Consider the following 25,464-nt stretch of genomic DNA (forward strand, 5'->3'; position numbering starts at 1 on the left):
GTATGAGGGTTAAATGATCATCCTATAAAAATATGCCATAAGGTTATAATTATTAAAGCATAAACGATAAAAGATAAAAACATAAAACTGGGCGTCTTGCGATGCTAATGTGGACCATCCGTCAACATTGTCTATCCTGTGTCTGTCTGCTTTTGTAGATTGTTCTGCAAAAAGTCGGTGGTCTCAGGTTCTCAGCTGCATTTCAGGTTTACTCAGAAATTAGTTTAGCAATTTTGATCTGTTAATAAAGCTTTTAAGAATACGCCTTTCTGGTAATTCCAGTTAACTGTCCGGTGCTGGACGTCAGATAGCTGTTGTAGCGTAGGAGAGATGGGCAACTCGCCAAGCAATCGAAAAATAACAGTGGTAAATGATGAAGTCGCTGGTGTTATTAAGGTATTAGAGATTTGCTTTAGAAATGCAATTCCGTTCAAACAAAGTTTTATTTGAACTATATAGATCTCTGATTCTGTTGTGAGGCGTCTTAAAGGAGAAATCGAGAGAGAAAGAGAGGCAAAAAGTTCACACCAACCTGCTCATGCCAAACAACAAAGTTTGTTCATCTTTGGCTGACATTGGAAAACAAATTGGTTAATGTTTCTTGTTTTTTTCATTTAATTTTAAGATGAAGATTCTGAATTACCCAAGTCATCTATCAATGATACACTGCCAAGCACTAAAGAAATGCAGGTATCAAGTAAAGACACAACCAGTCCTTCATCTGGCAATAAAGAAAAAAATGAATCTAATCATTATGGACACTTTATGGAAGAAGCTCACCTTACTTCACTGAAAATTCGACAAGAGAAAGAGGCTGAGATACAGAGAGTTCAAGAACATTGGCGTAACCAACTCCTGAACCTGACTGAGCATGTAAGAAATATTAGCCATCTATTACAAAATTTCTGGATTGCTGCACCATTAATTATACTCAAGTTTTGCCATGTGCAAAGGGGTAAAAGTCATTTACCTACTAAGACTAAATTAATTTTTTTTTGCATTTCTGGGTAGTATTCAAAACTTGCTGAGCAAACTGAAGCAGAATATCGTGCAGCCGTAGAGGACATCCAGCGTTCTTTTTCGAAAGAATCATTTAACGATGTTTGCAGTGAACAGAAAGGTTGTGTACTAAAGTGTTACAAAGAGAACAAGGACAAACCATTGTTCTGCGCAAATGAAGTAAAGGAGTTTGCTTCTTGCGTTGATAAGTTTCGTATCGATAAATTGGCGCGATAAAGAGCAGTAAGTTTAAACTATAGAAATGTATAATAGTGAAAAGAAATACATTGAGGACTGGTATAAACAATTTGTGTGTCGATTGATTTTATTTTTCATTAGGCCATAGGTATATTATAAAAATCAAACAGTAAGGTGGCGTGTCGTCAGGTACTGAGATCCAACACCTTAAGAAGCTGTAACAGAGGCAATAAAAGGAAACAAGACATATCTTAGGAAACGAACGGCATTTTAAATTAATCATTATCTTCTTTCGCTTTTGTGACGGGTAACATAGAGGACATGATGGATCCTAAGAGGTCTCCAGAAGAAAAAAAGTCCTTTTTCGTAGCCGCAAGCTTCGGCCATACTTTCGGGACGCAATAGTGTTTTGAATCCGATGCAGGGACTAATGATTCTTGCATTTAAAAAAAGTAATAATAATAATCATTGAACTACAATGGCAGGATGCAAAACTTGAATATTACCAATCAGACTTTCATTGCGGGATCCCTGTTCTCCACATTCTACTTGATGATTAGGTTTGTTTTTTTTACTTTCGACAACATTCTGGTGTTCTTCGTCTTCCAACTTTCGTTTACGCCTTTCTTCTTTGCATGACTTGTTAGAATGCTTATGATCGTGAAGGTTGCTGCTCCGATGATGCTCACTTCGATGACGGGGTTGATCAGATCTTGGTTCACCATTTTTTAATTTTTCTCGTCGGTGATCTTTATGGCGATTTCCACACTTGTCTTCTTCTTTTTTCCCCTTGTGATCCTTCTTTCCATCGAGATCTTTATTTAAATCGCCATCCAAGCTCTTTCTTCGTTTTTCAGCAACTTCATGTTTAGGAGAAACTTCTTTGTAATCACGGGTTTCTTCACCGAGCAAACTGAATTCCTCGTCTTTTTTTAAGCCGACGCACTCTTCATTTTTTATAGGCTCTTTGATACATTCTGGTTTTATATCTTCGTTATGTCGCTCGTGTTTTGACTTGATTTCATGTTCTTTACTTCTTTGCTTTCCATCTTTTTTAGACTCAAACGTCTTGTCAGACCGATCACTTTTCACGATTCTTTCATCTCCATGTTTCGATTCTTTCCCCCCATCATCTGTTTTTTTACTTCGTTCTAGCTTTTCCTCAGTTTTCTTGGAATCTTTACTCGGGTGGTCAGGTCTCTTGGTTTTCTCTGATTTTTCTTCAGGCTTTCTTTGTTCCCTGTTATTTTTACAGTCCGTCTGTTGTTCTGCGTCCTTCATTCTGTCGCGATCACCGGAGGATCGTGACTTTTCTTCACGTGAGGCACTCTTAGCTTTTACGTCTTCAATACAACTGTCAGACTTCCCCACTTCCTTTTTAGCTTCTTTACTGCGTTCTCCTTTTTTGCCATCCTTTTCTTTTTCCTCTTGTCTCTTAAGCTTATCCGTTCGCGTAGATTCCTCCTCACTTTCATCATCCTCCGTTGTCTTGTCTTCTGGAACTCGCAATTTTGACCGATGATTCTCTGTGTCACAATTCTCACTCATGGCAGCTGAAGGAACATAGCGTTTCATGCCATGTCGTCTCAAATCTTCGTCTATTGCAATAGCACCACCTGGTAAAAATATCAGATCTCAGATCAGGTGAAATATACTAACTGAAAACTTGCTGACAAACCTTCCTCAGCTGCCATTCTTTTATACATCTTGATTAATTCTGGGTAATATTGTCGTAGACGGACATGCCAAGCAATGCTGGTCACAGCAGACACTGTTCGGAACTGATGAATTACATTTCTTGGAAGGAAATAGATGTCGTTATCGTAAAGTGGTATCTTGGCGTAGCGAATCCCTTCGCGATGCAGCTGATTCAATTTCGCGTCTTCCACCCATTGTACACATTGAGAGATAGGAGGTTCATAGGTATCAAGTTGAAGCAAAGAGACCAAATCGTTGAAATCACCAGCGTGGAAGGCCACAACATCCTACAAGCAGCATATAGATTAGTATTTCACATTACATTCATCTATCACGAAACTCAATTTACTTTAGTTATACGATTAATCTTGCTCTTGTCTCCGCAACGAACTGCTTTAAGTATTCCAACTGCTGCCGTTGTCATACGATCTAGACCATGACCGACATGATCTGCATGCGCACGAGTCCGATCTTCAAAAAGTACCTCACGAGCCTCTAGGGAGCGTGGCAAATACTGGAGATTCTGTTTAAAAATGGAATAAGATTGACTATCTGGGTACATGAAAGCTTTCAACTGCTTTTAATAAAATACCCGGAGTTCATTAATTCCTGTCCTTTTCCTTTTGATTGGGGACCTGTTTGCATTTAGCTCTGCTGTAGGAAGCATTTGCTCACCGGGTCTAATCCAAAGAATAGGACCGTCATTAGATTCCAAAGGACTCTCCATTTTGACAACACTCGTCTCTCCCCAGGGCATTGACAACTTGAGAAATATGTTTTTTTCCAACATCTCAAGGAACTTTGGGAAATATCCACCAACTTCTTCTGTCACTGTACCAACTAATGAAATCTGGTGCAGCGGTCCTTGGCGGAAAGTGCCGCCGCCAAATGTCTTATAGACCTGGCAAATATTGTTTAGCTAGTAATGTACATTCTGTAGGAACTTTGTTATATTTACCTGATCTTTAAAATGTGCCATGTTGGAGCTCTCAATGTCTGAATTGCGGCCTAGAACCCCATTTTTCACTGTAAGATTAGGATAGTTCTCAGCCATATGATCTAGGAGATCAGGCATGTAGCTGGCTGCATTATGCACTATGGACATCACATAGTGGGCAAAACCATTTTCATCTTCACTGAATGACAGCTAAATATGGAGGAAGGTTATTTGATGACCAAGTTATATGAGGAAAATATATGAATTACAATGATTTGACATACCTTCAAAAATTCATGGGCCAGCTCTTTCAGTTCTCGTTCATTTAAATTTAGATGATCTATTTCATCTTGGCTCATGTGGAGAACACTGGCATTCCCATTTGGGTAGGTCTCAAGTTTAATCAATGATGCATATTTGTGGTGTTCCCAATGTGGCACAGAACTGGAAGAGTATATAGATTTGGGAATCCATGATTGTAGGGTGATGGTTTTTGACAAGTGCCTGTCAATTCTGCACTGAACACCAACATTGCACCGTTTTGTTTTTCTCCTTTCATTGCATTTCCTGCAATCACGACTGGATTTGTGTCTTGAATGTCTATCTCTGTTACTCTCCTTTGACCTCCCTGACTTTGATGTAATTGAATGTTCAGGAGGCAATGTTGTCGTGAATTCTTCTTTTATCGTTAAGCTGTCACAATTTTCAGTTTTCACAGCACAAATTAGTTCACTACTATCCTCAAGAGGCCCTGAGGCAGCATCACATGAAACAACATCATTGGTACTTCTAGTCAACAAAGAATTGCTTGATGGTAAACCAGGCAAGTTACGAATGAATTCACTCAACTTCACGTCGGCACCATTAGTTTCATTATTAACAGGTGAATTTTCACTTTCAAATCCCGTGAAATCTAATTTTGACACTGTTTCTAATTCCCGGTCTGAAACGACGCTTGACTCGCGCGTCGCCATCTTTTACAGTTTTTTCAATTTTTTCCCTCTGGCTGTGTTTTCTGCGCCAAAGCAATTAAATGGGGAAACCGAACCCAGATGACATCTAGTGTTGTTGTTCTACTGAAGAATAAGTAATACTTTTTTCTTTTATACTAAAATTTTTTTTAATATAAAAGAATGTAAAAACAATTGAAAAGTTTTCTTGTGATTTTTTTTACTTTTCTTGCCTTGTAATATTTCATCAGCCGTTTGTAGATTTCGCAACGCCGAGAGCTTTCACACAGGGCCATCCCCTCTTCTTGTTGTTTTTGTTGTTCTTCCGATACGAATTGTGCAATTTGGAATTATTTATTGGAAATTTGGAATAGATACATTAAAGATCAGGAAAAAATATACATGTAAAGGGATCATTTGAGATATGTGAAACATTAAACTGCGATTACATAATTATATTTAGCGCTACATGTCGCATTTTTTTTAGTTTCACGTTTACGCTATGTCATTTAGGAGACTACCTTAAGGTACGTGGTTAATGGCGACGAATTTAACATATGTTTTGCACTTATTGTTCTCCGCATTTAATGTAAAAAATAATTCGTATGCAAAAGAACTTGTGTAATCATTTTATTAAGCAACGAAGGATTCTTTTTGGTTACTTTCAGGTATTAGAAATGACCTCTTTTCCTGGGAGCCAACAAACTTATGAGTACCATGCTGTTGACAACTTTGAAGTCCGTTTGGGTTAGTTAAGCATTTGGGTTTTCATTTTTTAAGTTAACTACAGTTCTTAATTTGATAGAAAACCGGAGTTCTGGATGTTGGTCATCTTCATCTGTGAAATTAATCCAACTGTGTTGCATTGGAATATTGCTTCCAATAGTGTGGATTCTAGTTCCTGTTTATGCCCGTCTATTTTCATATGCTAATTCTGCTGTGCCTTTAGCAAATACTCAGATGCGTGTATTAGATTCAAATTTCTCTACATTCTGGTGTCAAGTAAGTGATTTAGGAAAAAGAGATAAAAATGAATGAATTTTCAATTCTTGGTTAATGTTTTTTCTTTTGAAGGGTCATCTTCTTCAGACAAATGTTACCTTTGATGCCTATTTGATGGATAGCAAACCTAGCGCTTCCTCACACAATCGACATTTTACTCATCACTTTGAGTTGGATGATGATCTCAAAGAATTTTGGGGATTTTATTTGTTTAAAGGTTCGCAGCTGACGGTTAGATCTTGTGCAAGGTAATTTTTACAGTGCTTCCTTTTCGTTCTTTAATTTAATTTGCGTTATTTCTTCAGATATATGGGAGCCAGTATTACACTTGTCAAAGGAAATACTTCTCTAAAGTTGCTTTCATGTCTTGAAGAAAGCTTTACTTCTAGTGACGAAGAATCTCTAGAACGAAAGAAAAATTTTACCATGCTGGGAAAACCGCATACTTCTTCCCATCCATCAAGCGAAGACAATATTGAAGATGGCACGGTGAGTAATAACATAGCTAACGGCCAGCCAATGCTGATTTCGAAATTGGACGATGACGTAGAAGAAATCGAAAATGGTGCATTTGAATTGGTTGATGGTGAAGTAATAAAAGAAAAAGACGCCTTAACGAATTCAAAATTGGATGGCACATCGGCGTCGGGTGAATCATTAACTTCCAGCTCAGAGGAGGCATTGCTTGCTTGCGCTAGCCCAGTGATGAATCAGTTTGTGATTCCTGACGAGAACTGCAACTCAACGAACACAAAGCATAGCGTTCTTCAATACGTTGTTGACGACGAGGGATATTATTCAATCATCTTCTCGAGCACTTTTGAACAAGTAAGACTATCTGAGATAACTGACTATTTTAGACACAACTCTAATGATAATTTCTTTCGTATAGAACGGGCAGGTAAAAAACCCTGTTTCCACACAATTCGATATACTCCAAAATGTATTTAACGTTACGAATGCAGCGGCGTCTTGTCATAATACCACTGAGTGCCATTTTCCTCTTCGATTCGCGTCAAATGAGCGAGTCGTAGTTACACTTTCGTCACCTCATTACGATGATGGCGATCGTGATTTGGGCTCAATGTTCTATATCGAATCCCAGTGTATTCCACGTACGCCAGTTTATCTTGCATTTGGATTGACCCTTCCACTCATTCTTATTCTTTGTGCCTTCCTATGACTTCCCGTTCGTTTGCTTTTCTTTGGCTGTATATTTATCAGTCGTAAGGTTTTAGATCGCTTTAGACAGTTGCTCAGAAATGATCCTCAAACCATGTCGATTTGCCTTAAATCAGGGAACAAATTTGGATTAAAATGTAAAGACAAGTGCGAACTTTTAGTTCTCCAATATGCATTAAAAGTTCCTAAACATTTTATACCTAAACAAAATGAATGCAGGCAACAACGTTCTAAATATCCGACTGCTCAACCAAACAGGTTGTGGGGCACTGCGGAAATAAAGTGGATATAGATATAGCGCTGTATAAGGTACCAAAAGAAAAATAAACATTGCCGCGTTGACGCGAGAGAAAGATGCTGTTTGAAACAATTCACCCCTCTTAGAAACTCCATCAAGGCGTTTAAGTTACAGCCCGCTGGCAAAAATTAGTCACCAATCCTTAAATTTGATGATTTACTTAGAAGATTGTCGTTAACAGTAAAATTCCCTGGACTATTTATCACGTTGCAACACAACCAATGCTGTAAGGAAAAGAAAATGGGATGAAGACTCTCTCTTAGAATTTTTGTGTGTTCCATTTTGAAGCTATTTGCTATTAAATAAGAAAAGTTTATGCAAAACCAATTTTCAAAACAAATCATTGTATAACGCGAGAAATACCGTCATAGCTCTGGGGGCCTACTAAACTTGTCCTTGAGAAAGACCGCCATCGACACGCCTATAAATTCATGCGGCACGTCCACAGCTACGAGCTCACGTAAACATTCAGTCGATTCAGTCGTCAGACTCCTGTGTCCGACTGTGTCACTCTGTGTCTACGTGCTTCAACAACACAAAAGTTATTGAATGGACATTTGTCTGACTTGTTTGTAGCTGTTCACTTGTTGGGCAACTTTTTAATGTCTGTGTAAATCGACATTTCTTTAGTATCGCAACGGTGCCGAACACAACTTTTTTCGTGATTTCACGTTTGACACACTTGATCGATTCCATTCGTCTAGGTTGTCTACTTGTTGTGCATCATCGTCATGGAGCAACGACGCATGTTTTTGGCTGGCTTGGTGCATTTGATGGCAATAACGTTTGTTGTCATGGTTGTTTTCAATGCACTAGGTGGTTCAGGTTATGAAGGTATGGTTTGTTTTGTTTACATTGTACTGCAGACGAACTGAAATTGTAATACTTGCTAACTCGTGAATCTTCTATTAGCCCTTTTTAACCAGAATACGGGACAGGTCTCTGCTAACTATACGGTGTACATTACTCCAGCCGGATTTACCTTCTCAATATGGAGTATCATCTACATATTTCTTGGAGCCGGTGCAATTTACTGTAAAGGGAGATAATTCATGTTACAACACAAACTTATTATTCAACTAAAAAGTATTTGTTACATAGGTGTCTCGACTGTCTACAGAAGAAGTGGGCCTAGCAGCCGAGTATTCGTCCAACCAGTTGTCCTAAATTGGTTATTTTACGTCGCCCTTGCACTGAATTACAGTCTCAACACGGCATGGATATTTTTATGGGACCGAAAATTAATGGTCGTGGCAAGCATTTTCCTATTTTTTATTGCTGGCACGGGATGGCTATCGTTTGCTGTCGCTAGCGTCAGGTTATTACAAACAATTTAAATTAAAAACTGAAGGAGCAATCACAATTTTCTGTAAATAGAGCGAAAAAAGCGTGTGAAAATAGGAAAGGCGGATTGCCCATACCTTCAGTTTTAAAAGAAGTACGATTGCAGAGAATCTTGATACATAATGGCATAGCACTGTATACCACATGGACGACAATTGCATCTGTAAGTAACCAGAGAATCATTGAAAACAATTGGCTAAAAACAACTTATCTTTGATATTATGCACGCCTAAGTTGCTGAACGCTAACATCGCCTTCCAGTACTTTGGGAATTTCGACGCAGAAACAACTAGTTTAGTTTGTTTGTCAATTCTTTTGACTGTTATGATAGGGTGGTTCATACTCGAAAACACCCGGCTTGATCCCTACGTTCGCTACACCCTGGTGCAATATCCTGGTTTGTTTCCTAATAGTACAACGCAGTAGAGTATTTTAATAATTTTTTTTTTTTTTATTTTTTTTTGTGCAGTTATCATTTTTGCTACCTTTGGAATTTTGAATAGACAAGGTGACCAGAGCCGTCCCGATGGGCCTGTCCCGGAGAATGTCAGAATTTTGACATGGCTTGTCCTCGGTTTTGCCTCAGTTCAGCTTTGTGCTCGTTACGCCATCACCATTTATCGCTATCGTACTCGACCCTTGTTTCAGGTTGAGCCTCAACCAGTTCCCACTGTAGAACAATAGTGCTACTACGTGAACAAAACCAAGACAATAATCAAAAAGAAGAAGCAGTATTGATAAAAATTGTTTCATCAAAACTTATGAATATTATTCAAAACAATGTGAATCGACCACCAGTCTACGATATTTTTTTTACTTTACAGGGACAATAGTACAATATGCTGTTAAACCATTACATGTATGACTCAATTTATAAAAATGTACCACAAAATATTCTTTTTTGGGAGCCTACGATATGAGGTTTTTGTTGAACTCATGCAAATTACTGAATTTTTTGTAAAGTCTTTATCATCTGATGAAATCCCTAGCCTGTAATTTTCTACGATTACCTTCTCAATACAAAACAAACTGCCAAAATTATGACGTCGTTGAGTGATAATGTAACGTTTCATGTATAGAACTCAAGAATCCCCAACAATGTTTTTCACATTACACTTTTTTATTTTTTTTATATCTTTAATTGCGAATTAGTTTGCAGAGAAAAATGATTCCTCCTGCATTAGGTAAATTTAAAAATTTTTTTATTGATAACAAAAAACCGTACGCGGCTGGTATCGAGTTGAGGTTTTTTATTATTTTTATTACATTATGAGTAGCTAGAAAGTGGTCGTGACGCAAACCGGGACAGGATGTTCATACATCGCAAGAATCCGTAGTTCCTTGAGTGAATACCGGATATTTATAGTTAGTTCATTTCCGAAGACGTTACCAGAGAATTTACAAAGAAATAAAAACAAATAATAATAAATAAAATGTGATGTACAAGAGACTTTCCACAGGAAACGCTACCTATTGTTGAATAAATTCTCAGACGTCACCGAGCGATCGTGTGAGGGGCTTGGAAGGACCATATCCGCTGTATGTTGCAACAAGGTTATCACCAAACCAAGCCCCCCCCATTTACTTTTTGTTCTCTTGTAAGGCCGTTCTTGCGCATGAGCCAAACTGTTCTTCTTTAAGTTTATTTTTAGGTGACACTTTCGCTATTGACCTGTTCCCGTTGTAAATCCTTGAAATCTTCAGAATTTCTTTAGTTTAACACTCGGTCGTTAATCGGCATCTTATGTAATAGGGCTACATTAGAAACCACAAGAGAAACTCTACGTTCGCCAAGGTTAGCATAAAAGGCATTCCCTGACAGATGTGTTTTTGCCACAAATTCCCGCTCTGCGTCACGTTGCATGTAAACCTCATTGCGCAACGTGCCAATATTTTGGCGTGCTTTGAGACGTGTTACGCACAACAGACGATTGTTAATTAATATTATTTACGCCCGCAGGGACTGTCTGGCTGAATGCGTGTAGTGGTTCGAGTGGCAGAAACGATTGATTACGTAATGACAAATATATCCAAAGAAATGGAAATGTTAGGCAAATAGGACTTGCAGAGCAGCAGTTAGTTGGTAGACGACACAGTTGGCACACGGTTCATTATTAAGAGGTTGTTGGATATCGTCTAACAAGTCAACGTCTTATATTCGATTGGATGTTAAATAAAAAATGGCAAAAAGAGGCCTAAATTTTCAGTTTAGCTAGATATTTTTGAGGTTGTTTTAAAAGGAGTTATTGCCCTGTACGCATTGTTGAGATTGTCCTCCAACTCGTGCCTCAAATAAAACGAAATCTTTTTAGAAACCGTCCTATATATCGCGATGCTTATGTAAGCATAACCTCACGGCACTATCTGTAGCTTTCAACGAAGTGGCTGAACGGCTTCAAGGTTAACAAGTCGCAAACGTTCCAAAACAACAGACATTTGAAATTGTGCCGAAGTGAAACAACAAAATTTAATCTGTAATTACGTAAATGTAGGAAATAAAAAAAAATCAGCTACTGGACAACATACATAACAAATTCAACTCGAGGCAACTACTGGAAAACGTAACTTAAGTAACAAAGAGCAATGAACCAAGTCGGGCAATTCACACATACCTAATACAAAAAAAATATTCAGTTTCCAGCTTTACGAAATGAACGGTATCTCAGCTTCTCTTGTCGGGAACGATCATGATCGCCCTTTGGGCTTGGTACGAATAGGGAATCCACGGAAAAACAAAAATCAAAGAACGCATTTGCCTCGAGTCATCGTCTTTTGCAAAAGATTGGGCATTAAAAAAAAAAAAAAAAAACAAAAAACATTGCCAAGAAGGTTTTAGTTCAAAGAAGGAAACGACTCTATCGTATATTTGAATTTTTCGATTTTCCGAATAGCGGTACTTTCTTGAAAGAGAAAACACGATCAAAGGGTCCGTTGAATTGTGAAGTTACTCGACATGTTTTCTTTCTTTAACAAAAAGCAAAAATCAAGTGCAACCTGTTTTGAATTACAACCACGAGCTTTCCCTCTATTCTAGAGCTAATGTTGGCCTCAATGGAGCGAGTGGAAATCTCCAACACTCTGGTATTTCCTCTCGATACAGTTTGTCCTTGTGTGGAAGTAGCAGTTTCTCAAACGAAATTCAATACCCGCGAACTTGCAGCTACAAGCTGATGCACTATCAGCCTCAGTCATAAACCAACCAGCGTCCTGTGCTAGTGTGCTTCTATTTATTTGACGCGTTTCCACCGCTCACCGACGGCCTATTTGAGTCGTTGCGCAATGGAACCTTTCCCAAAGCTTACATAAGGTGCGACTCTTCTTATCTTATAACTGACGTGAAAAAGTAAAGCGTAGCAAGTGACAAGTATTTCAGTGATCTCCAGGCTGCTCGATCAGTTTTTAGCCCAGTTAAACCTCTTCACGAAAATCATGGATAATCGCAGCAAATTGTTGGCCGTTTTGGTGCATTTGACAGGGATTGTTTACATTGTGATGATAGTTCTCAACGCATTAGGGGGCATCGGCTACGAAGGTATTTCAAATAATCTAACTGCTATTTCCTGGAAATGGAAAAATTTTTATGTACATACCAACATATTTGTTTTTCAATTTCAGCTCTTTTTAGCCAGAACACGGGACAGGTTTCCGATAAATATACGGTGTACATCACGCCCGCGGGATTCACATTCACAATATGGAGTGTCATATATATTTTTCTCGGAGCCGGCGCGATCTACAGTACGTTTTACAAATTAAAACATTTTCGGTCGTAAACGGAAAGATAACCTATCTTGTGCCACAGGTGTGTCTAGCGTGTACCGGAAAAGCGGTCCGAACAGCAAAGTTTACGTCCAGCCCATTATTCTAAATTGGCTTTTCTACGTGATGCTGACATTAAATTACGGCCTAAATACTGCCTGGATCTTTTTATGGGACTCTGAATGGATTGTTGCAGCATGCATATTCCTCTTATTTATCACCTACACTGGATGGCTGGCGTTTACCATCGCCTGCAGAAGGTGATTTCGCTATTACAACTATTGTCTGGCTGACTGTTCTTATTGCGATTTGACTTAATCAATTGTTTTAACTCAACAACAGAGCAAAATGTGCGATGAAAAAGAAACAAGAAGGAGTTATTAAAACCGCTGTTTACAAAGAAGTGCGACTGCAAAGAATATTTGTACATAACGGTATTGCTTTGTACTCTACGTGGACGACTATTGCCTCTGTAAGTAACATAACGTTCAATGATAACCAGCGTAAATGATTGACGATTCTGTTATTCTATGGACATGTAAAGCTACTCAATATTAACATCGCCTTCCAGTATTTTGGCAACTGTGACGCAGAAACGACAAGTTTAGTATGCACAGCCGTCCTTTTGACAATCCTAATAGGATGGTTCGTACTTGAAAACACTTGGCTCGATTCCTACGTTCGTTACACCATAGCCCAATATCCTGGTTTGTTTACTTTGTTTCCAACGACAATTAAAGTGAACCTTTTAATGATTTTTCTTTCTAATTTAGTGATTATATTTGCTACAAGCGGAATTCTAAGTAAACAAGCCGAACGAAACCGTCCCGACGGACCTGTTCCAGAGAGCATTCAAATTTTAACATGGATTATTCTGGGTGTTGCTTCAGCTCAATTAGTCGTTCGATTGGTTCTCGTCATTTACCGCTATCGCACTCAACCCTTGTTCAAAATCCAATCAATTTCAGCACGCGAAGAAATCCTCACTGTACAAGCCAACTAATCGATGGTCCCCACCCCCCATCGTGAACAAGTTCCAAGACATTCAGCAAAGTAAAAAATTTTTATACCAGTAAAGAATATTTAAATTCCCTATATATACAAACAAAATGACAACATACATTCTGGTTAATTGCATGGCCCGGAAGTGCTGAATGGCATTCTGATACAAAAGATTATATAAGTCGATAAAGGTTCTGTTTAGAAGGAGTAATATTAAAAACTCAACGGAATGCTATATTCAAATTACATCTGCATTTGCCTGCCATTGTGAAACAAACACTAATCAAATGAATAAAATTTACTATTGTATTTAATGCTAATGACCGATTTAAGTATGCTGGTAAATATAAACAAGTTAATAAATCTTAATTACAAGCGGCTACAAAGTCAACTCTAAAAGAAGTCCGAACGAATTCCACCATCTCAATTCGTGTCACATCACTCACTTTATAAGCAATAAATGACAACAATCGAGGCATTAAAAAAAAAATAAAATAAAAAAATAAAAAAAAATATCTCGTTCAACAAGTCGGCTATGCTACCTTTGGTCATAAGATAGGACAACACCCATGTTTATGATCGTACAAGAACCTAAGGTAAGAGATTGTTAAATTCATCCGGGGGTTCAACAAGACCAAAAGCTTTATCTATTTCCCGTGGAACTTGTCCGGGTAGTAACAAGTGTTAGCCGATATGGATTTGAATGATTGGCATCAACAAAAAGTGCCACCCTTTTCAGGCTTAATACAATGTGTGTTTACACCAACAAGATATCTTTAACAAGTAGGTCTACACTGATAACTCGATGAGGTGATCACAATGGAGTCACTGACGTCCATTTGAAGGCATTCACTAATAAATTGACTCGGAGTAGAGTAATTTGGGTTCCACAAAATTAGATAAACAGGTTAATCAAATATTCTTCAAGTTTCGGCAAAAAATCAGAGCAAAGTGACCTCGAAACTGCTTCAAAGGTGGGATGCATAATTAGCTAAACTAGTCAAATTTTTGCTATTGTCCTTCAACATTTCGTAGTCAATATTTTCCAACTACGTCGCGTAGAGGAAAATTTCACAAGATGTGGCTATCGTTAAATGTAAAAAACAACCATACTTTTAGTCGTTCAATAGAATTTTGGACATCAACAACAAAATTTCCGTTTCGAATTTTTTTTTTTTGCTTTTGGCAACAGCAAGGTAACGCAAATCTTTATGATAACGTTGTTTTTCAACTCTGCTTTAAGATATAACGAATACGTATTATCAAAAGGATGGATTAACCTCCATCCCATTTGGAGTTGTTTACAAAAAAAAATAAATAAAAAAATATGCAACGCTGTTATATAACATCGAGAACAAACCCTTGTCATGGGCTTCCTCCATCTGAACAAGGCTCGGGAAATGCAATTATTTTACACGAATCGTCTAGAACAGTAGCTATGCAGATTTGGATGAAGGGCGTTTCCTTTTTCCGTCGTCCAAACAAATGCGAACCTTGAATATGCCAATTCCAGTCACTGGGATATAAATCAATATGGGGACTTCCTTCACGACAAACGAACGATAGTTTTTGACCTTATAGGAAAATGTGCAAATCACGAGAAAGTCTGCACATATTTTAATAATAAAAATTTACAATTGGATTTTTACTTTCAGTTTAGTGATTCTAGGCGAGTCACAATTAATTGCTCTTTTACATTGACTAGTTTAAACATACACGGATCTGCGTCTCATCAGTGGATTGAACCAGTTTTCGCTTGGTGCGTACCAGGAACCCTGATGGTACGAAGAGAGTCTAGGACAGCTAGGATGTTATCCGGTTTGGCTACTTAAAAGCAGCCAGTCACTGACGGATAAATATAGTTCATGCAGGACTCTTGGAACACAAAATTTTTCCAGTTGGGAGAGGGGGAAAAAAAACGAAACGTAGAAGACCTTGATTAGCGCTTGCAAAGCAACAACACCGACGACAGCAAAAATCAAAAGCGTTGGTAAACAAATCCAGTTTAGGAGAACAGACTACTTTCTACGTTATAGCCAGCAACAACTATCATCCAATTGAATGGAACTTCTGCAGTCACGTGATCTATTTTAGGGACAAATCTGGATATCCATCGTCGATTGTCCAATCAAGAGTGTTATGGAATTCTTTAAATTTCCTTAACACTGATGTCTTGGACTCAGTCTCGCTTCGCCACCCGACAGTGACCCCGATTCATTTTTAGCAGCGCACTGCGTTTTTCTTCAGTCATTGTTACGGACTACCTTTCGGATAGTGTGCAATCCTAGTCCTGCCAGATTATTTTTATTGCTTTTAGTGGAATGCCCAAGTAAAAAAAGTTCAACAGATGTTATTCATTTGAATCATAGATGGGAAAAATGGAAGAATCCACCTATTCTATACCCGATGACAGGTAATTCAGAATCCTTTCCATGTTTTCCAACTATTGTAAGCAACGTTAAAGGGTAATTGAGCGTTCTGATTATTTTACTTGTTGACCTGTTACTATCCCAACGTTTAAAAATACACGATAGGCTAGACAAAAAAAACAAAAAAAACTGTTATCTGAGATAAAATGTTGATTTGGCCTCCAGCTTCGACAATAAATACGGTTCCATTGCACTTGAGTCGATTAAAAGTGCGTGAACCTAACTAGTGTGAGTACACGCCATAGGCATGGTCAGCCGACGTAAGTAAAACACTATAATCATTCTAGGGCGTACACAAACTATTTAGAAAAAATTGCTAGTTTCTGTAACAAGATGCAATTAAATCGTTAATAACAAGCCTGCTTCTTGATGTTTTTACGTTGTCTTTGCTTTACTCTGATGGATTCTTTGTCGATAAGATTGTGGGTGTCCGAGACCCAGGGGCAAGGTCGAGGCGGTTCGGGGACACACGCAATTGGTTTAGAATTCCCGAAGTCTTGTTGTTGCTATGGTGTCGGCAAATTATCTTCAGACAGTACGTAAGCGATTACAGAGGCGTTATAAACAAAAAGTAGAGCACGTAATCCTTGCAAGTACAAATATATCAAGTGACGCACATCAAACAGTCACATCAACACCTTTCCCTCACAATCACCGATTGCAAGCAATTGAAAAGAGCCACAAAACTAACAACAGCGGTCCCTTTATTTTAAATTTCGTAGGTTTAGTTATCAATCAACTGATGATTACAACTACAATTACCGACAACCACTCAACATGTCATTTTCCTTTGGAGACTATAACTTGGAATCCGCCAAATATCAATACGACGCACTTCCCGTCAACAATTCAAGTACGCGCAAATCCCTTTTTTAAAAACCAATTAAGAGTTTCCGTGACAACCGATTCTTATTAAACAGGCGGAAATGCAAGATGTTCACTAATGAATTCAACTGCAGCTAAAATCCTTCATCTAATTATTTTTGGAATTGCTCTACCAACGCTGTTCATCGTGATTCCCGTTTACGCCAAATACGTTCTCTATGCCGACACTGTGGTCACGTTCGGCGCATCCGACATGAGGCTGATGGATGGACATGTATCTACTAGCTGGTGCAAGGTATGGATTACAATTTGTTTTGATTTTACTCTGTGTCGTAATCTGTTTTATTATTTCCTGTGCAGAGCCAACACATTCAGATGAACACGTCATTCGACGCATATCTAATGGCCGATCGACCGACTATCACCCCAAGAGCGCAAACTCTGACTATGACACGCGAATTCGAACTGGACGATGACTTGAAAGAATTTTGGGGTTTCTACCTACTCAAAGGCTCTGAAGTGACTGTCTCAAGTTGTGCTCGGTAATTGAAATCAATTTTTTCTGGGTCGAGTAAAAGGAATTAAAAAAAAACTGTTTGTTTTAGGTATCTGGGAGCAAATGTCATGTTGATTAAAGGTATCAATAGTTTGAAATTTTGCGCTTACGTCGGACAAGAGTCTAACGAAGATGAATCCAACGAAATTCTTGGTCTTGAGTCGCACAAGCTTGCCGAGCAATATCAAATGGAGACGGATGATTTCAAAGCTCCAGCTCCAGCTTTCTTTAAACAACCAGCCAAAAAGGATAAAGCGCGAATCCTACAACTGCTCAAATCCCACAACGAAAAACGGCGCCTCATCAAATTACTAGAGAGGAAAAACATCAATTCAGATCGCAATGATACCCAATTGCCAACTGAAGTTGTCATCAGAGTGGAGAAAGCTCTTCAAAAAATTTTGCAACAAGAAATCGAGTCTCTATATCAAGAAGTTAAAAATATCATAGCAACAAATCAGACAAAGCCAGCGAACAATACCAGCTCCAATGGGTCGAAACAAAAAGTGACTAAAAATCGATGGCCATTGAAACCATTAAACAACAAAGGTGCTAAACTGTCGGCCGTCATCAACGAAGAAGTCGATTCGGAAGAAGATGGCGCTTACGAAATGGACGAAGACGCTATCCTTAGTTTGAATACAACAGCTGATGGGATTGCTGATGATCGTGGCACCATTAATCACAATCATTTGAACGATACTTCTGAATCCAATGAGTCATCTTTCTCGAGCAGCGAGGAAGCAATGCTCCATTGCAAAGGAGTCATTCTCAGTCAGCCTCTCGTGCCAGAAAACCAATGTAGTAACGACGTTGCTCCACGTTACAACAACATCAAATATACTGTCGAGGAGGAGGGCTACTACTATTTCATATTCTCAAGTGCCAACGAAAAGGTATCAAACTATACGCATTTCACAGTACAAATATAACTAGGACTGTAAGAATCTCAGTTAGGCTAGAATCTCTTTGAACGACAGATCAACGAAAACACTCGACTTACTCGTTAAGTTGTGATGGTTAATTGGGGAGAATCTTGAAGCGCAATTTCTCCAACGTTGAAATGCTGAATGTGTACACTTTGATTTGTCTATTTGAAAGTTAGATGAATAAGATTTATTAATATTGAAAATAAAAAACTGGGACTGTAGCAGCAGCCTACCTTCGCTGATGTTGCAAGAATGGGAATTAAAACTGATTCGGTATGATTCATGGGGAAGGGTTCGAAAATACGAATAGACGTTGCCATTTGGAAAATTTTCAAACCATTCCTTCTCTTCAACCATTTTCTTTTGGATAAAATTAGCATAGTTTGCAAAAACCACTTCATTTTAGAAAAACAACATAAAATATTTATTTGCATCCCATTTGCTAATCATATCCAACGTTTATGTGATTATTTAAGGTACGGAATAAGTTGTCGGTGAAATTTGACCTGCTCAAAACTGTTTTCAACTTAACGGAGGCTACTGACGTCTGCCACAATTCCACCAGCTGCAACTTCCCCCTCAGTTTTTACTCATCAGAGAAAGTGGTCGTCTCGATTCCTGTTCCAAATAGCAGTGTATCACAAGATTGGGACCGTACCTTTGTGGCTCGTGATGTCTGTGAGCCACGGATGCCTCTTTATCTGACGTTTGTTCTTCTCGTCCCTCTCTTCCTCGTATTTTGTGCATTCCGATGAATTTTTTCTTTATTTCTTCTTGATCCCCATCTCGCCTACATTAAAGGGATAGTTGCTCCACTGATGTCACAAAAGTAATGTCTGCTAATTTTTCTAGAATGTCATGTCATAATATTGAAGCGCTGTGATCAATAAAACACGGAATCGATTCAGGATTTTGGGGGACAAATTGAATCCAAACGTAGAAGAAGGCAACTGTATTATAGTTGGTGATCCAATTCTTTTCAAAATACAGAATATTGCTGCTTTGTCAACGACGCCGCGTGCGTCGCCGACGATGTTATTTAGTACACACAGAGCAGCGTCTGCTAACTCGAGATAAGACTGTGCTTTTAGAAGCGAAAGGGAAAGGCAGCTTAATAACGTATTTTGACAGCTTTGGGAACTCGTCACATAAAAATCCCCTCACCCTCTTCTCGTTTTTTTCTTCTCCTCTAACTACAATAACAAAACAAAATCTATTAGGATTTCATATGGGGGAGAATGAATGGCAATTTTGTAGCCACATTGAATTATCATGAAAAGAGAAAAGAAGGGTCATGAGGTTGAATAAATTGATTGGATCGGTGGTCGGTCGCGTGCCAATGGAGGGAGGCGATTCACGTTGATCTCTTTTCAGTTTCAATGAGTATTATAATAGGTCTATATGTACAGTAAATACACACTCGAAATGCACAGTATCGAAAATCCATTCACACACAGTAACAAAAAACTATCGCTGTTTGGTGCCACGTGACCCAATGTTTAATTCTGTACTGCCTATTGACTGATATCGATGCTAATTTATCTACCGGTTGGCCGCAAAACTCGTATGGCCATTACCATGAAAAGCAAAACAAACTGAAAAGCTTGGAAAAAAAAATGGAGGCGACATGACAGCCAAGTGGCGATTGACAGATGTCAGAAACAATTCAACTCTACTTCGTCGGTAGCCCTGGAAAAGAAGTTCTTGGTGGCTTCTTATCGTATCAAATGTCTGCTAATCTTTGTATGTCCAGACTTTAAAGGCCTATTCGATGTGCGTGCGATACTTTTGAAAAGCTGAAGCTGATGAACCGCTTTTCTCCCACGAGTTTCGAGGTTTTAAAGTCGCTGATTTATGCCACGCACATTTATCGAGTTAATACGATCATTTTTTGGGGGCCTTTTTTTCTGCTTTTGAATAGAGAGTCAACCAACCCCTCTCAAAAGGGGAATATGATATGTATTGTGTAGAAGTAGAATAAGAGTTTTTTTTTAACTTTTTCACAGGAAAGGAATCGGAGCGACTGAGGGGAGGGTTTACCGAAGAACGTCAAAAGATTCGTAATAGAAAATATAGGAGGGCGGGGTCCCTGTCAACTTACAACTCTTCCTCGTCACTGGATTGGACGCTCCCGTTCACCAAACAGGGTTGATGCTCGCGCGCATGACCCGCTTTTTCGGACCTTTGGCCCATATAAAAAGCCATCCGTCCGAATGGAATTGGTGACAAATTCAGCTAGTTTACGAGACGGTAGCAGACAATAACATTTTGGGTAAATATTAGAGTTATTGATTGGGAAATCTAGTTTGCCTACGGTGAACTTTGTCCTACGATCTGATAGCGCTGACAATAAAATACCGCCCCTTTTTTTCCTTGTGTTTTCCTACGGCTATAATCGTTTTAGTTGAAATTGTTCCCATCTGAAGTAAAGTCGAAGAAAACATTCACACTGCAACATCCGTGAACAACAACAATAACGATATCCAGCCTAAATGCAGCGAGATAATCGAAGCCGGAGCAATAGCAGCATCCGAAGTATGGCGTCCAACTCGAGCGATGTCGACACGTCAGAGTTCGAAGACAATTCAGAATTTTCACCCGATTCAGACGATAACGACAACGTGTCACGTCACGAGGATGATGTTCAAGTAAGTGAAAAGATATTTTGATCAAAAATAAATGCTTTCTAAACACAAGTGATTCGCAAACAGGCAAAGAAAACCGTTAAAGTGAAGAAAGAGCCAACATCATCCTCAAGCCGTTCTAGTCACGAGGAGTCTGAGAGTATCAAAGCGGAGAGTCCATCAACCATATCTAGTGCTACCACTTTGCAGTTCCGCAAACGATTAAACCCAACTAAGGCTCGAGGACAGCCATCTCACTCAACTTCGCCTCTGGGAGGGCGTGTAACACAGAAAACAACATCGGAAGAGTCCGGTCGTCCGCTAATCGTCTTTCCACGAAAGACTTTCAGTAACAGTCGCGAACGCTGGCGCCAACAAAACGTCAGCGGTGCGTTCTCTGAGTTGCGTAAACTCGTTCCAACCTACCCACCGGAGAAAAAGTTAAGCAAGAATGAGATTCTCCGGCTTGCGATTAAGTATATAAGGCTCTTGAGTAACGTGCTGGATTGGCAGAAACAGCAAGAAAATCTACTTCAAACTGTCAAGCAACAACAGTCTGGTATAGTTATCCATCGACGATTGGCTACTCGTCAACATCAACTACCCAGCACTGAGACTAACACTAACCCGGATTCTTTCATCATTGATCCACGCGATCTGACCGTTCTGGTTAATCGTCACAAGTCCTCACACATGTGAGATTATTCATTAACTGCCAGTACTCGTTACTTATCTCCCTACCCTCTCAATTATTTGTTACCTGTTGTCTCAGTCTATGTATACACGCGATAAAAGGAATATCCGTCAAAGGGGTGCAAACCTAATTCATTTTCAAGATCAATTCATTATATTCTTTTACCAAATATTCCAAATAGATCTCAACCTAACTGTTTGGCGCATAGCAATGATGAAAGTATCCGTTATTCAACGGAAGATTCATTGGTATTCAACGAGCAATTTTCTTCGTGGCGCATCAATTGCGCTAGGCTAGGCAGAACTTTCCGGCAATGCGTACACATCAGCCTTTTGCCCGTGTGTATACGTAAGTGGGCATACAGAGAAGTCTTGTGAGGAAACGTCTTATCGCAATGGTCACAGCTGAATGGGCGCTCACCTGAAACATTCAAGACAGTTGACAATCAAACAGAAATAAACCATGGCAAATAAGTAGTTACCCGTGTGAACAACCATGTGGGCCGTCAGATGCTGTTGTTGCTTAAATGAACTTGGGCATTGATCACATTTGAAAGGCCTCTCGCCCGTGTGCGTCCGCATGTGCTGCTCCAACGATGGTTTATGCGAAAAGGTTTTATCGCAGTACTGACATTTCAGCGATTTGTCACCTAAATGGATTCCCTGTTAGGACAAATAAATCACCTATTAAAAACTGACAAAATGCGAACGTTTGATCATTATTAAATAGTAGACGAGCCTTAATGTGGTAGTCACGCGCGGAACGCGATTTGAAAACTTTGTCGCAAAAGTCACAGGTGCAAGGACCTGTATCGACGGGATCCACTTTTGGATATTTTTTCTTGACAGCATCAGGATTTGAATGTTTGTGCACGTGGAAATCAAAATTAGCCTTGTTTGTAAAGACTTTGGGACAGATTTGGCACGCATATACCTTTAAAAAGAGCAGTTTAACGATTTATTCCTAAACAATGTTATTATTTTTTGTTTTATGTCGAAAACTTACCGATTCTGGGTGTTGGCTTTTACGATGAAGAGTGAGCTCCTTAATAGAAGGAAACGTATCCTTGCAGGTAGGACAAGGCAACGCCGGTGTCTCTCCTGTATGTTTAGCTCGGTGAAGCATTAAGAAGAGATCCAGCTTGAAAGTCATAGAGCAAAAATCACATTTGAGGCGAGGAAGTTGCCCCAGTCCAGTATTCCCTTCTCTCACACCAGCCATTTGTCTCTTTTCGTGCATCTTGAGGTGGGTTGCATAAGTTGTCCTCTGTCTGAAACATCTTCCGCAAACCGTGCATTTATACTGCGTGCAAATGAAAAAACGTTTTTTTTTTTTTTTTTAGTCAACTAAAGTCACGCAAGCTATTATTATTTTTACATACTGGTTTCTCCCCAGTGTGTGTGCGAATGTGCTTAATCAGCACGGGTTTCAGGCGAAATGCTTTGTCACAATACCGACAAACGTGGGGCTTCTCGCTCGAATGTAACGACATGTGGCGATTTAAATAACGGGCGAATCGGAATGACCTACCGCACTGCTCACACAGGTGATTTCCCGGTACAGCCTTATGCTGTCGTAGCTGATGGGCTCGCAACTGAGCTGAAATACGGAGAAACTATTAGCGAAAAAATAGATCGTAGCAATTAACACACGCATTTGAAATTTTACCTTTAATGACAAATGTTCGGCCGCATTCATCGCACAAGTGGTTTCTTTCTTCCGTGTGCAGAATCACCATGTGTTGCTTGAGCCAAGTTTTCTTGATTAGTTTATTGCAAACTGTGCAAGGGACTTTCTCATCTGCGAAAAAAGTACATAAATTTATAAATTCAATAATCGGCTCATGAATGTCAGATAATACCCGCATCATTGCTTTGCCCGATTTTGGACCGTTCGCTTGTAGTTTTCTTGTTAGACCGTTGATAATCGGGATCCATTTCATGAGCTTCATCTTGCATTAAGTGACAAATATCAAGCAACTCCACGGCTCTGCGTTTTAGGGTGGAGACCTCTTTTGAATAAGATTGAATACGATGTCTCAACCGATTTTTGCGACGTTGCTGATTGATTGCAAGCTGTATGGCACTTTTGTAGTCTTCTAGATCTTTAGCCAATTCACTACGATTGGAGCACTCGCTATCGGTAGGCAACGGTGTTTCGCCAAATGAATAATTGTGTTCCAATGAAAGGCGAGAAACTACTTGGTCCGGGTTCAGGTAAGAAAGTGGGTAGTCCTCAAAGAGAGTTTCTGATGCCTGATTGACAAGTGGTTCTCCCAGAGTACAGATGTGCACTTTACCGTTGACTTGATGGACCGACTCGATTCTGATTCCCGATAGAGAAATGCTGGTTTGCGACTGACGTTGGGCCCTTGTACTAGGCCTGTCTTGGTAGGTAAACAAAGGTTTTTTCTCAAGATAGGATGGAACAAAGATGTGCGTTTTGGAAACTTGGAATTTTGCAAGTTCACAGAATGGTATTGTATCGATGTTTGGAGTTGGTCTTTCTCGATACAAAGTATACGTTCCCGGGACATCGTACAGAGCAGAGATGACATTGCGGTAATAAGAGGCTCTGGCCATTTCCTCCGTCACAGTGAATATGCACCGACCGTTTTTCATGATCGGAATATCTACTTTCACTGGTGGTACCAAAACACTTTCAGATTGGATGACCGTCTTTTCGTCGAAACTCTTGGATAATCCAAATTGGCAAAACGGAATAGGAAGGGACTCCATAGTCGTTTGTTTCTTCGAAGAATGCGGGGCTTCGACCATTCGATTAAATATACGAATTACGTTGAGTTGAGGAGTAGTCGTTGCCTCAACTTGGTTAATAACTGGTTCCGACAAAGGCAGGTTGCAGTTTCGGGGGTTGATATGTGCATTCAACGGTTTCTGTATTGTCGATTCTAATGCGGTTGGTAGTTTTTGGAAATCGCATACTCTTGTTGTTATGTTTCCTAAGACTGGCGGTGATTCCTCAGCGTCGTGGGGGTTTACCTTATTTCGTGGTCGCAGAGCGTTCTTCCGGGAATAAGCTGAAGCTAGTTCAGGATTCTTCACGGCACGTGTAAACGCTTTTGGAGCCAGAGGCCTCATTTTATTCGCACGATAGGTTTTTGTTGGCGGTATTATTTGGACATCCCCCATGGATGACAAAGAGACGGAGGAAACTATGTGAATTCCATGTTCTTCTGCTTCTTCGTTTCTTATCCCGGTGTTGGTATCGTATGTGGTGTTGCGTCTGTTCTCCGCCCCAGTTTCTGTTATAATCTGGCTTCTACTTTTGGCGATGGATTCGCAAGTTTCATCGTCCGTTACAGTTTCTTTTTCTTGATTTTTCGAGATTTTCTTCGTGTTTGGAATCGGGATAAGGAAATCTCTGAGTATTTCTTTGATTTGCTCCTGAAGAGTTCAGATTTGCAACAACACATTATATCAACATATTTTCATTTGTTGTAAAATGGAACCGCTTTACCTTATCGCAATCGGAAAATTCGAGCGATCCCGTGTAAATGTATTCAATGATAGAACGAATAGAGGTGTATGAGTAGCCAACAACGGAGATTCGAACATCTTCCTCCACGAGTGGGTTTTCACAAAACATGGCGGCAAATACCGGACTAGCTGCTGCCAATACGCTAAATAAATAAACAATAACTGGAAACCAGGTAACACATAACACGGAAGTCATATTCTGGGTTGCTTACCTTCGGTTTGCGGGTATATGGCGCGCCACGGCTTCATCACTCAAATGATTTTCAGGACTACCAACGCACGTCAGAATTACATCGACGAAACTCTCTCGCCGATACCACTCTAGCAAAAGACGTTCAAAACATGAAGCGTGTCCTTTCCCCACAATTCGCACTCGTTTGATTCTGTTTTCCATTTTGAATACACTGTCCCAACAGCGCGGGTACAGATTAATGCAAGATACGAACTAAATGTGCACACTTTTCTTCAGCCAAGAACTAGACTACCGACATGCACACTACCAAAAAGAAATCCGCCATTCCTCGAGTGAATAGCGCCA

General features: G+C 39.5%; 8 protein-coding genes across 18 annotated transcripts; 6 read left to right on the forward strand and 2 right to left on the reverse strand.

The window, feature by feature from the left end:
• Positions 1–55: 55 nt before the first annotated feature.
• On the forward strand, positions 56–1,306 carry LOC116919433. The gene is made up of 5 exons (XM_032925422.2): positions 56–206; positions 283–396; positions 460–553; positions 626–873; positions 1,012–1,306. The coding sequence occupies exons 2-5, from the start codon at positions 331–333 to the stop codon at positions 1,234–1,236; spliced, it is 633 nt and encodes a 210-aa protein (XP_032781313.1). The 5' UTR covers positions 56–206; positions 283–330; the 3' UTR covers positions 1,237–1,306.
• Positions 1,307–4,847, reverse strand: LOC116919422. 2 transcript variants are annotated; one of them, XM_032925404.2, is made up of 7 exons: positions 4,117–4,847; positions 3,854–4,042; positions 3,488–3,796; positions 3,245–3,418; positions 2,876–3,182; positions 1,704–2,813; positions 1,307–1,624 (listed from the first exon to the last, which is right to left on the reverse strand). In XM_032925404.2, exons 1-7 carry the CDS (start codon positions 4,804–4,806, stop codon positions 1,473–1,475), a joined length of 2,931 nt encoding a protein of 976 aa, XP_032781295.2. In that variant the 5' UTR covers positions 4,807–4,847; the 3' UTR covers positions 1,307–1,472. The 2 variants fall into 2 exon arrangements, with proteins under 2 accessions (XP_032781295.2, XP_032781294.2); XM_032925403.2 differs by having other exon boundaries at positions 1,307–1,633; positions 4,117–4,845.
• A 212-nt stretch (positions 4,848–5,059) lies between these two features.
• Positions 5,060–7,319, forward strand: LOC116919427. Its single transcript, XM_032925413.2, has 6 exons — positions 5,060–5,309; positions 5,451–5,529; positions 5,588–5,784; positions 5,857–6,032; positions 6,090–6,612; positions 6,677–7,319. The coding sequence occupies exons 2-6, from the start codon at positions 5,460–5,462 to the stop codon at positions 6,965–6,967; spliced, it is 1,257 nt and encodes a 418-aa protein (XP_032781304.2). The 5' UTR covers positions 5,060–5,309; positions 5,451–5,459; the 3' UTR covers positions 6,968–7,319.
• Positions 6,974–25,462, reverse strand: LOC116919421 (zinc finger protein 761). 8 transcript variants are annotated; one of them, XR_004391886.2, is made up of 16 exons: positions 25,139–25,462; positions 24,907–25,069; positions 23,288–24,833; positions 23,095–23,226; positions 22,808–23,025; positions 22,432–22,728; positions 22,165–22,359; positions 21,908–22,088; positions 21,621–21,846; positions 21,493–21,552; positions 18,183–19,301; positions 9,094–9,297; positions 8,686–9,014; positions 8,362–8,609; positions 7,628–8,297; positions 6,974–7,559 (listed from the first exon to the last, which is right to left on the reverse strand). XR_004391886.2 is itself a non-coding variant. In XM_032925402.2 (9 exons), the coding sequence occupies exons 1-9, from the start codon at positions 25,318–25,320 to the stop codon at positions 21,653–21,655; spliced, it is 3,108 nt and encodes a 1,035-aa protein (XP_032781293.2). In that variant the 5' UTR covers positions 25,321–25,462; the 3' UTR covers positions 21,557–21,652. The 8 variants fall into 8 exon arrangements, 1 of the variants encoding a protein (XP_032781293.2); XR_004391883.2 differs by having other exon boundaries at positions 18,183–18,269; positions 18,342–21,552; XR_004391887.2 differs by having other exon boundaries at positions 21,616–21,846.
• On the forward strand, positions 7,975–9,649 carry LOC116919429. Its single transcript, XM_032925417.2, has 6 exons — positions 7,975–8,098; positions 8,177–8,299; positions 8,366–8,582; positions 8,642–8,771; positions 8,843–9,005; positions 9,078–9,649. Exons 1-6 carry the CDS (start codon positions 7,996–7,998, stop codon positions 9,290–9,292), a joined length of 951 nt encoding a protein of 316 aa, XP_032781308.2. The 5' UTR covers positions 7,975–7,995; the 3' UTR covers positions 9,293–9,649.
• Positions 11,684–13,747, forward strand: LOC116919428. 2 transcript variants are annotated; one of them, XM_045170493.1, is made up of 7 exons: positions 11,684–11,915; positions 11,982–12,140; positions 12,224–12,346; positions 12,411–12,627; positions 12,710–12,839; positions 12,912–13,074; positions 13,141–13,747. In XM_045170493.1, the coding sequence occupies exons 2-7, from the start codon at positions 12,038–12,040 to the stop codon at positions 13,368–13,370; spliced, it is 966 nt and encodes a 321-aa protein (XP_045026428.1). In that variant the 5' UTR covers positions 11,684–11,915; positions 11,982–12,037; the 3' UTR covers positions 13,371–13,747. The 2 variants fall into 2 exon arrangements, with proteins under 2 accessions (XP_045026428.1, XP_032781305.1); XM_032925414.2 differs by having other exon boundaries at positions 11,685–12,140.
• LOC116919425 lies at positions 15,266–19,018 on the forward strand. Of its 2 annotated transcripts, none has more exons than XM_032925409.2 (6): positions 15,266–15,782; positions 16,521–16,651; positions 16,719–16,918; positions 16,984–17,165; positions 17,229–18,075; positions 18,585–19,018. In XM_032925409.2, exons 1-6 carry the CDS (start codon positions 15,739–15,741, stop codon positions 18,861–18,863), a joined length of 1,683 nt encoding a protein of 560 aa, XP_032781300.2. In that variant the 5' UTR covers positions 15,266–15,738; the 3' UTR covers positions 18,864–19,018. The 2 variants fall into 2 exon arrangements, with proteins under 2 accessions (XP_032781300.2, XP_032781301.2); XM_032925410.2 differs by lacking the exon at positions 15,266–15,782 and adding an exon at positions 15,825–16,058.
• LOC116919431 (T-cell acute lymphocytic leukemia protein 1) lies at positions 20,601–21,530 on the forward strand. The gene is made up of 2 exons (XM_032925420.2): positions 20,601–20,756; positions 20,820–21,530. The coding sequence occupies exons 1-2, from the start codon at positions 20,601–20,603 to the stop codon at positions 21,429–21,431; spliced, it is 768 nt and encodes a 255-aa protein (XP_032781311.1). The 3' UTR covers positions 21,432–21,530.
• Positions 25,463–25,464: the final 2 nt, after the last annotated feature.

This window comes from Daphnia magna, linkage group LG3 (genome assembly GCF_020631705.1).
Source record: "Daphnia magna isolate NIES linkage group LG3, ASM2063170v1.1, whole genome shotgun sequence".
NCBI lineage: Eukaryota > Metazoa > Arthropoda > Branchiopoda > Diplostraca > Daphniidae > Daphnia > Daphnia magna.

Bases quoted from the DNA above. Each gene is read 5' to 3' on its own strand.
- LOC116919427 (XM_032925413.2), top strand. From the start codon at position 5,460: ATGACCTCTTTTCCTGGGAGCCAACAAACTTATGAGTACCATGCTGTT. The intron at 5,530-5,587 runs GTTAGTTAAGCA...TTAATTTGATAG, and splicing joins CAACTTTGAAGTCCGTTTGG to AAAACCGGAGTTCTGGATGT. The intron at 5,785-5,856 runs GTAAGTGATTTA...TTTCTTTTGAAG, and splicing joins TCTCTACATTCTGGTGTCAA to GGTCATCTTCTTCAGACAAA.
- LOC116919422 (XM_032925403.2), bottom strand. From the start codon at position 4,806: ATGGCGACGCGCGAGTCAAGCGTCGTTTCAGACCGGGAATTAGAAACA. The intron at 3,419-3,487 runs GTATTTTATTAA...ATTTTTAAACAG, and splicing joins CAGGAATTAATGAACTCCGG to AATCTCCAGTATTTGCCACG. The intron at 2,814-2,875 runs GTTTGTCAGCAA...TATTTTTACCAG, and splicing joins AAGAATGGCAGCTGAGGAAG to GTGGTGCTATTGCAATAGAC.
- LOC116919425 (XM_032925409.2), top strand. From the start codon at position 15,739: ATGGGAAAAATGGAAGAATCCACCTATTCTATACCCGATGACAG. The intron at 15,783-16,520 runs GTAATTCAGAAT...TAAATTTCGTAG, and splicing joins TATTCTATACCCGATGACAG to GTTTAGTTATCAATCAACTG. The intron at 16,652-16,718 runs GTACGCGCAAAT...CTTATTAAACAG, and splicing joins ACTTCCCGTCAACAATTCAA to GCGGAAATGCAAGATGTTCA.
- LOC116919431 (XM_032925420.2), top strand. From the start codon at position 20,601: ATGCAGCGAGATAATCGAAGCCGGAGCAATAGCAGCATCCGAAGTATG. The intron at 20,757-20,819 runs GTAAGTGAAAAG...ATTCGCAAACAG, and splicing joins GTCACGAGGATGATGTTCAA to GCAAAGAAAACCGTTAAAGT.
- LOC116919433 (XM_032925422.2), top strand. From the start codon at position 331: ATGGGCAACTCGCCAAGCAATCGAAAAATAACAGTGGTAAATGATGAA. The intron at 397-459 runs GTATTAGAGATT...TGAACTATATAG, and splicing joins AAGTCGCTGGTGTTATTAAG to ATCTCTGATTCTGTTGTGAG. The intron at 874-1,011 runs GTAAGAAATATT...ATTTCTGGGTAG, and splicing joins TCCTGAACCTGACTGAGCAT to TATTCAAAACTTGCTGAGCA.
- LOC116919429 (XM_032925417.2), top strand. From the start codon at position 7,996: ATGGAGCAACGACGCATGTTTTTGGCTGGCTTGGTGCATTTGATGGCA. The intron at 8,583-8,641 runs GTTATTACAAAC...TTCTGTAAATAG, and splicing joins TTTGCTGTCGCTAGCGTCAG to AGCGAAAAAAGCGTGTGAAA. The intron at 9,006-9,077 runs GTTTGTTTCCTA...TTTTTTGTGCAG, and splicing joins CACCCTGGTGCAATATCCTG to TTATCATTTTTGCTACCTTT.
- LOC116919428 (XM_045170493.1), top strand. From the start codon at position 12,038: ATGGATAATCGCAGCAAATTGTTGGCCGTTTTGGTGCATTTGACAGGG. The intron at 12,347-12,410 runs GTACGTTTTACA...CTTGTGCCACAG, and splicing joins CGGAGCCGGCGCGATCTACA to GTGTGTCTAGCGTGTACCGG. The intron at 12,840-12,911 runs GTAAGTAACATA...GGACATGTAAAG, and splicing joins CGTGGACGACTATTGCCTCT to CTACTCAATATTAACATCGC.
- LOC116919421 (XM_032925402.2), bottom strand. From the start codon at position 25,320: ATGGAAAACAGAATCAAACGAGTGCGAATTGTGGGGAAAGGACACGCT. The intron at 24,834-24,906 runs GTAAAGCGGTTC...TGAACTCTTCAG, and splicing joins AATTTTCCGATTGCGATAAG to GAGCAAATCAAAGAAATACT. The intron at 23,026-23,094 runs GTAAAATTTCAA...TCCGTATTTCAG, and splicing joins CCGAACATTTGTCATTAAAG to CTCAGTTGCGAGCCCATCAG.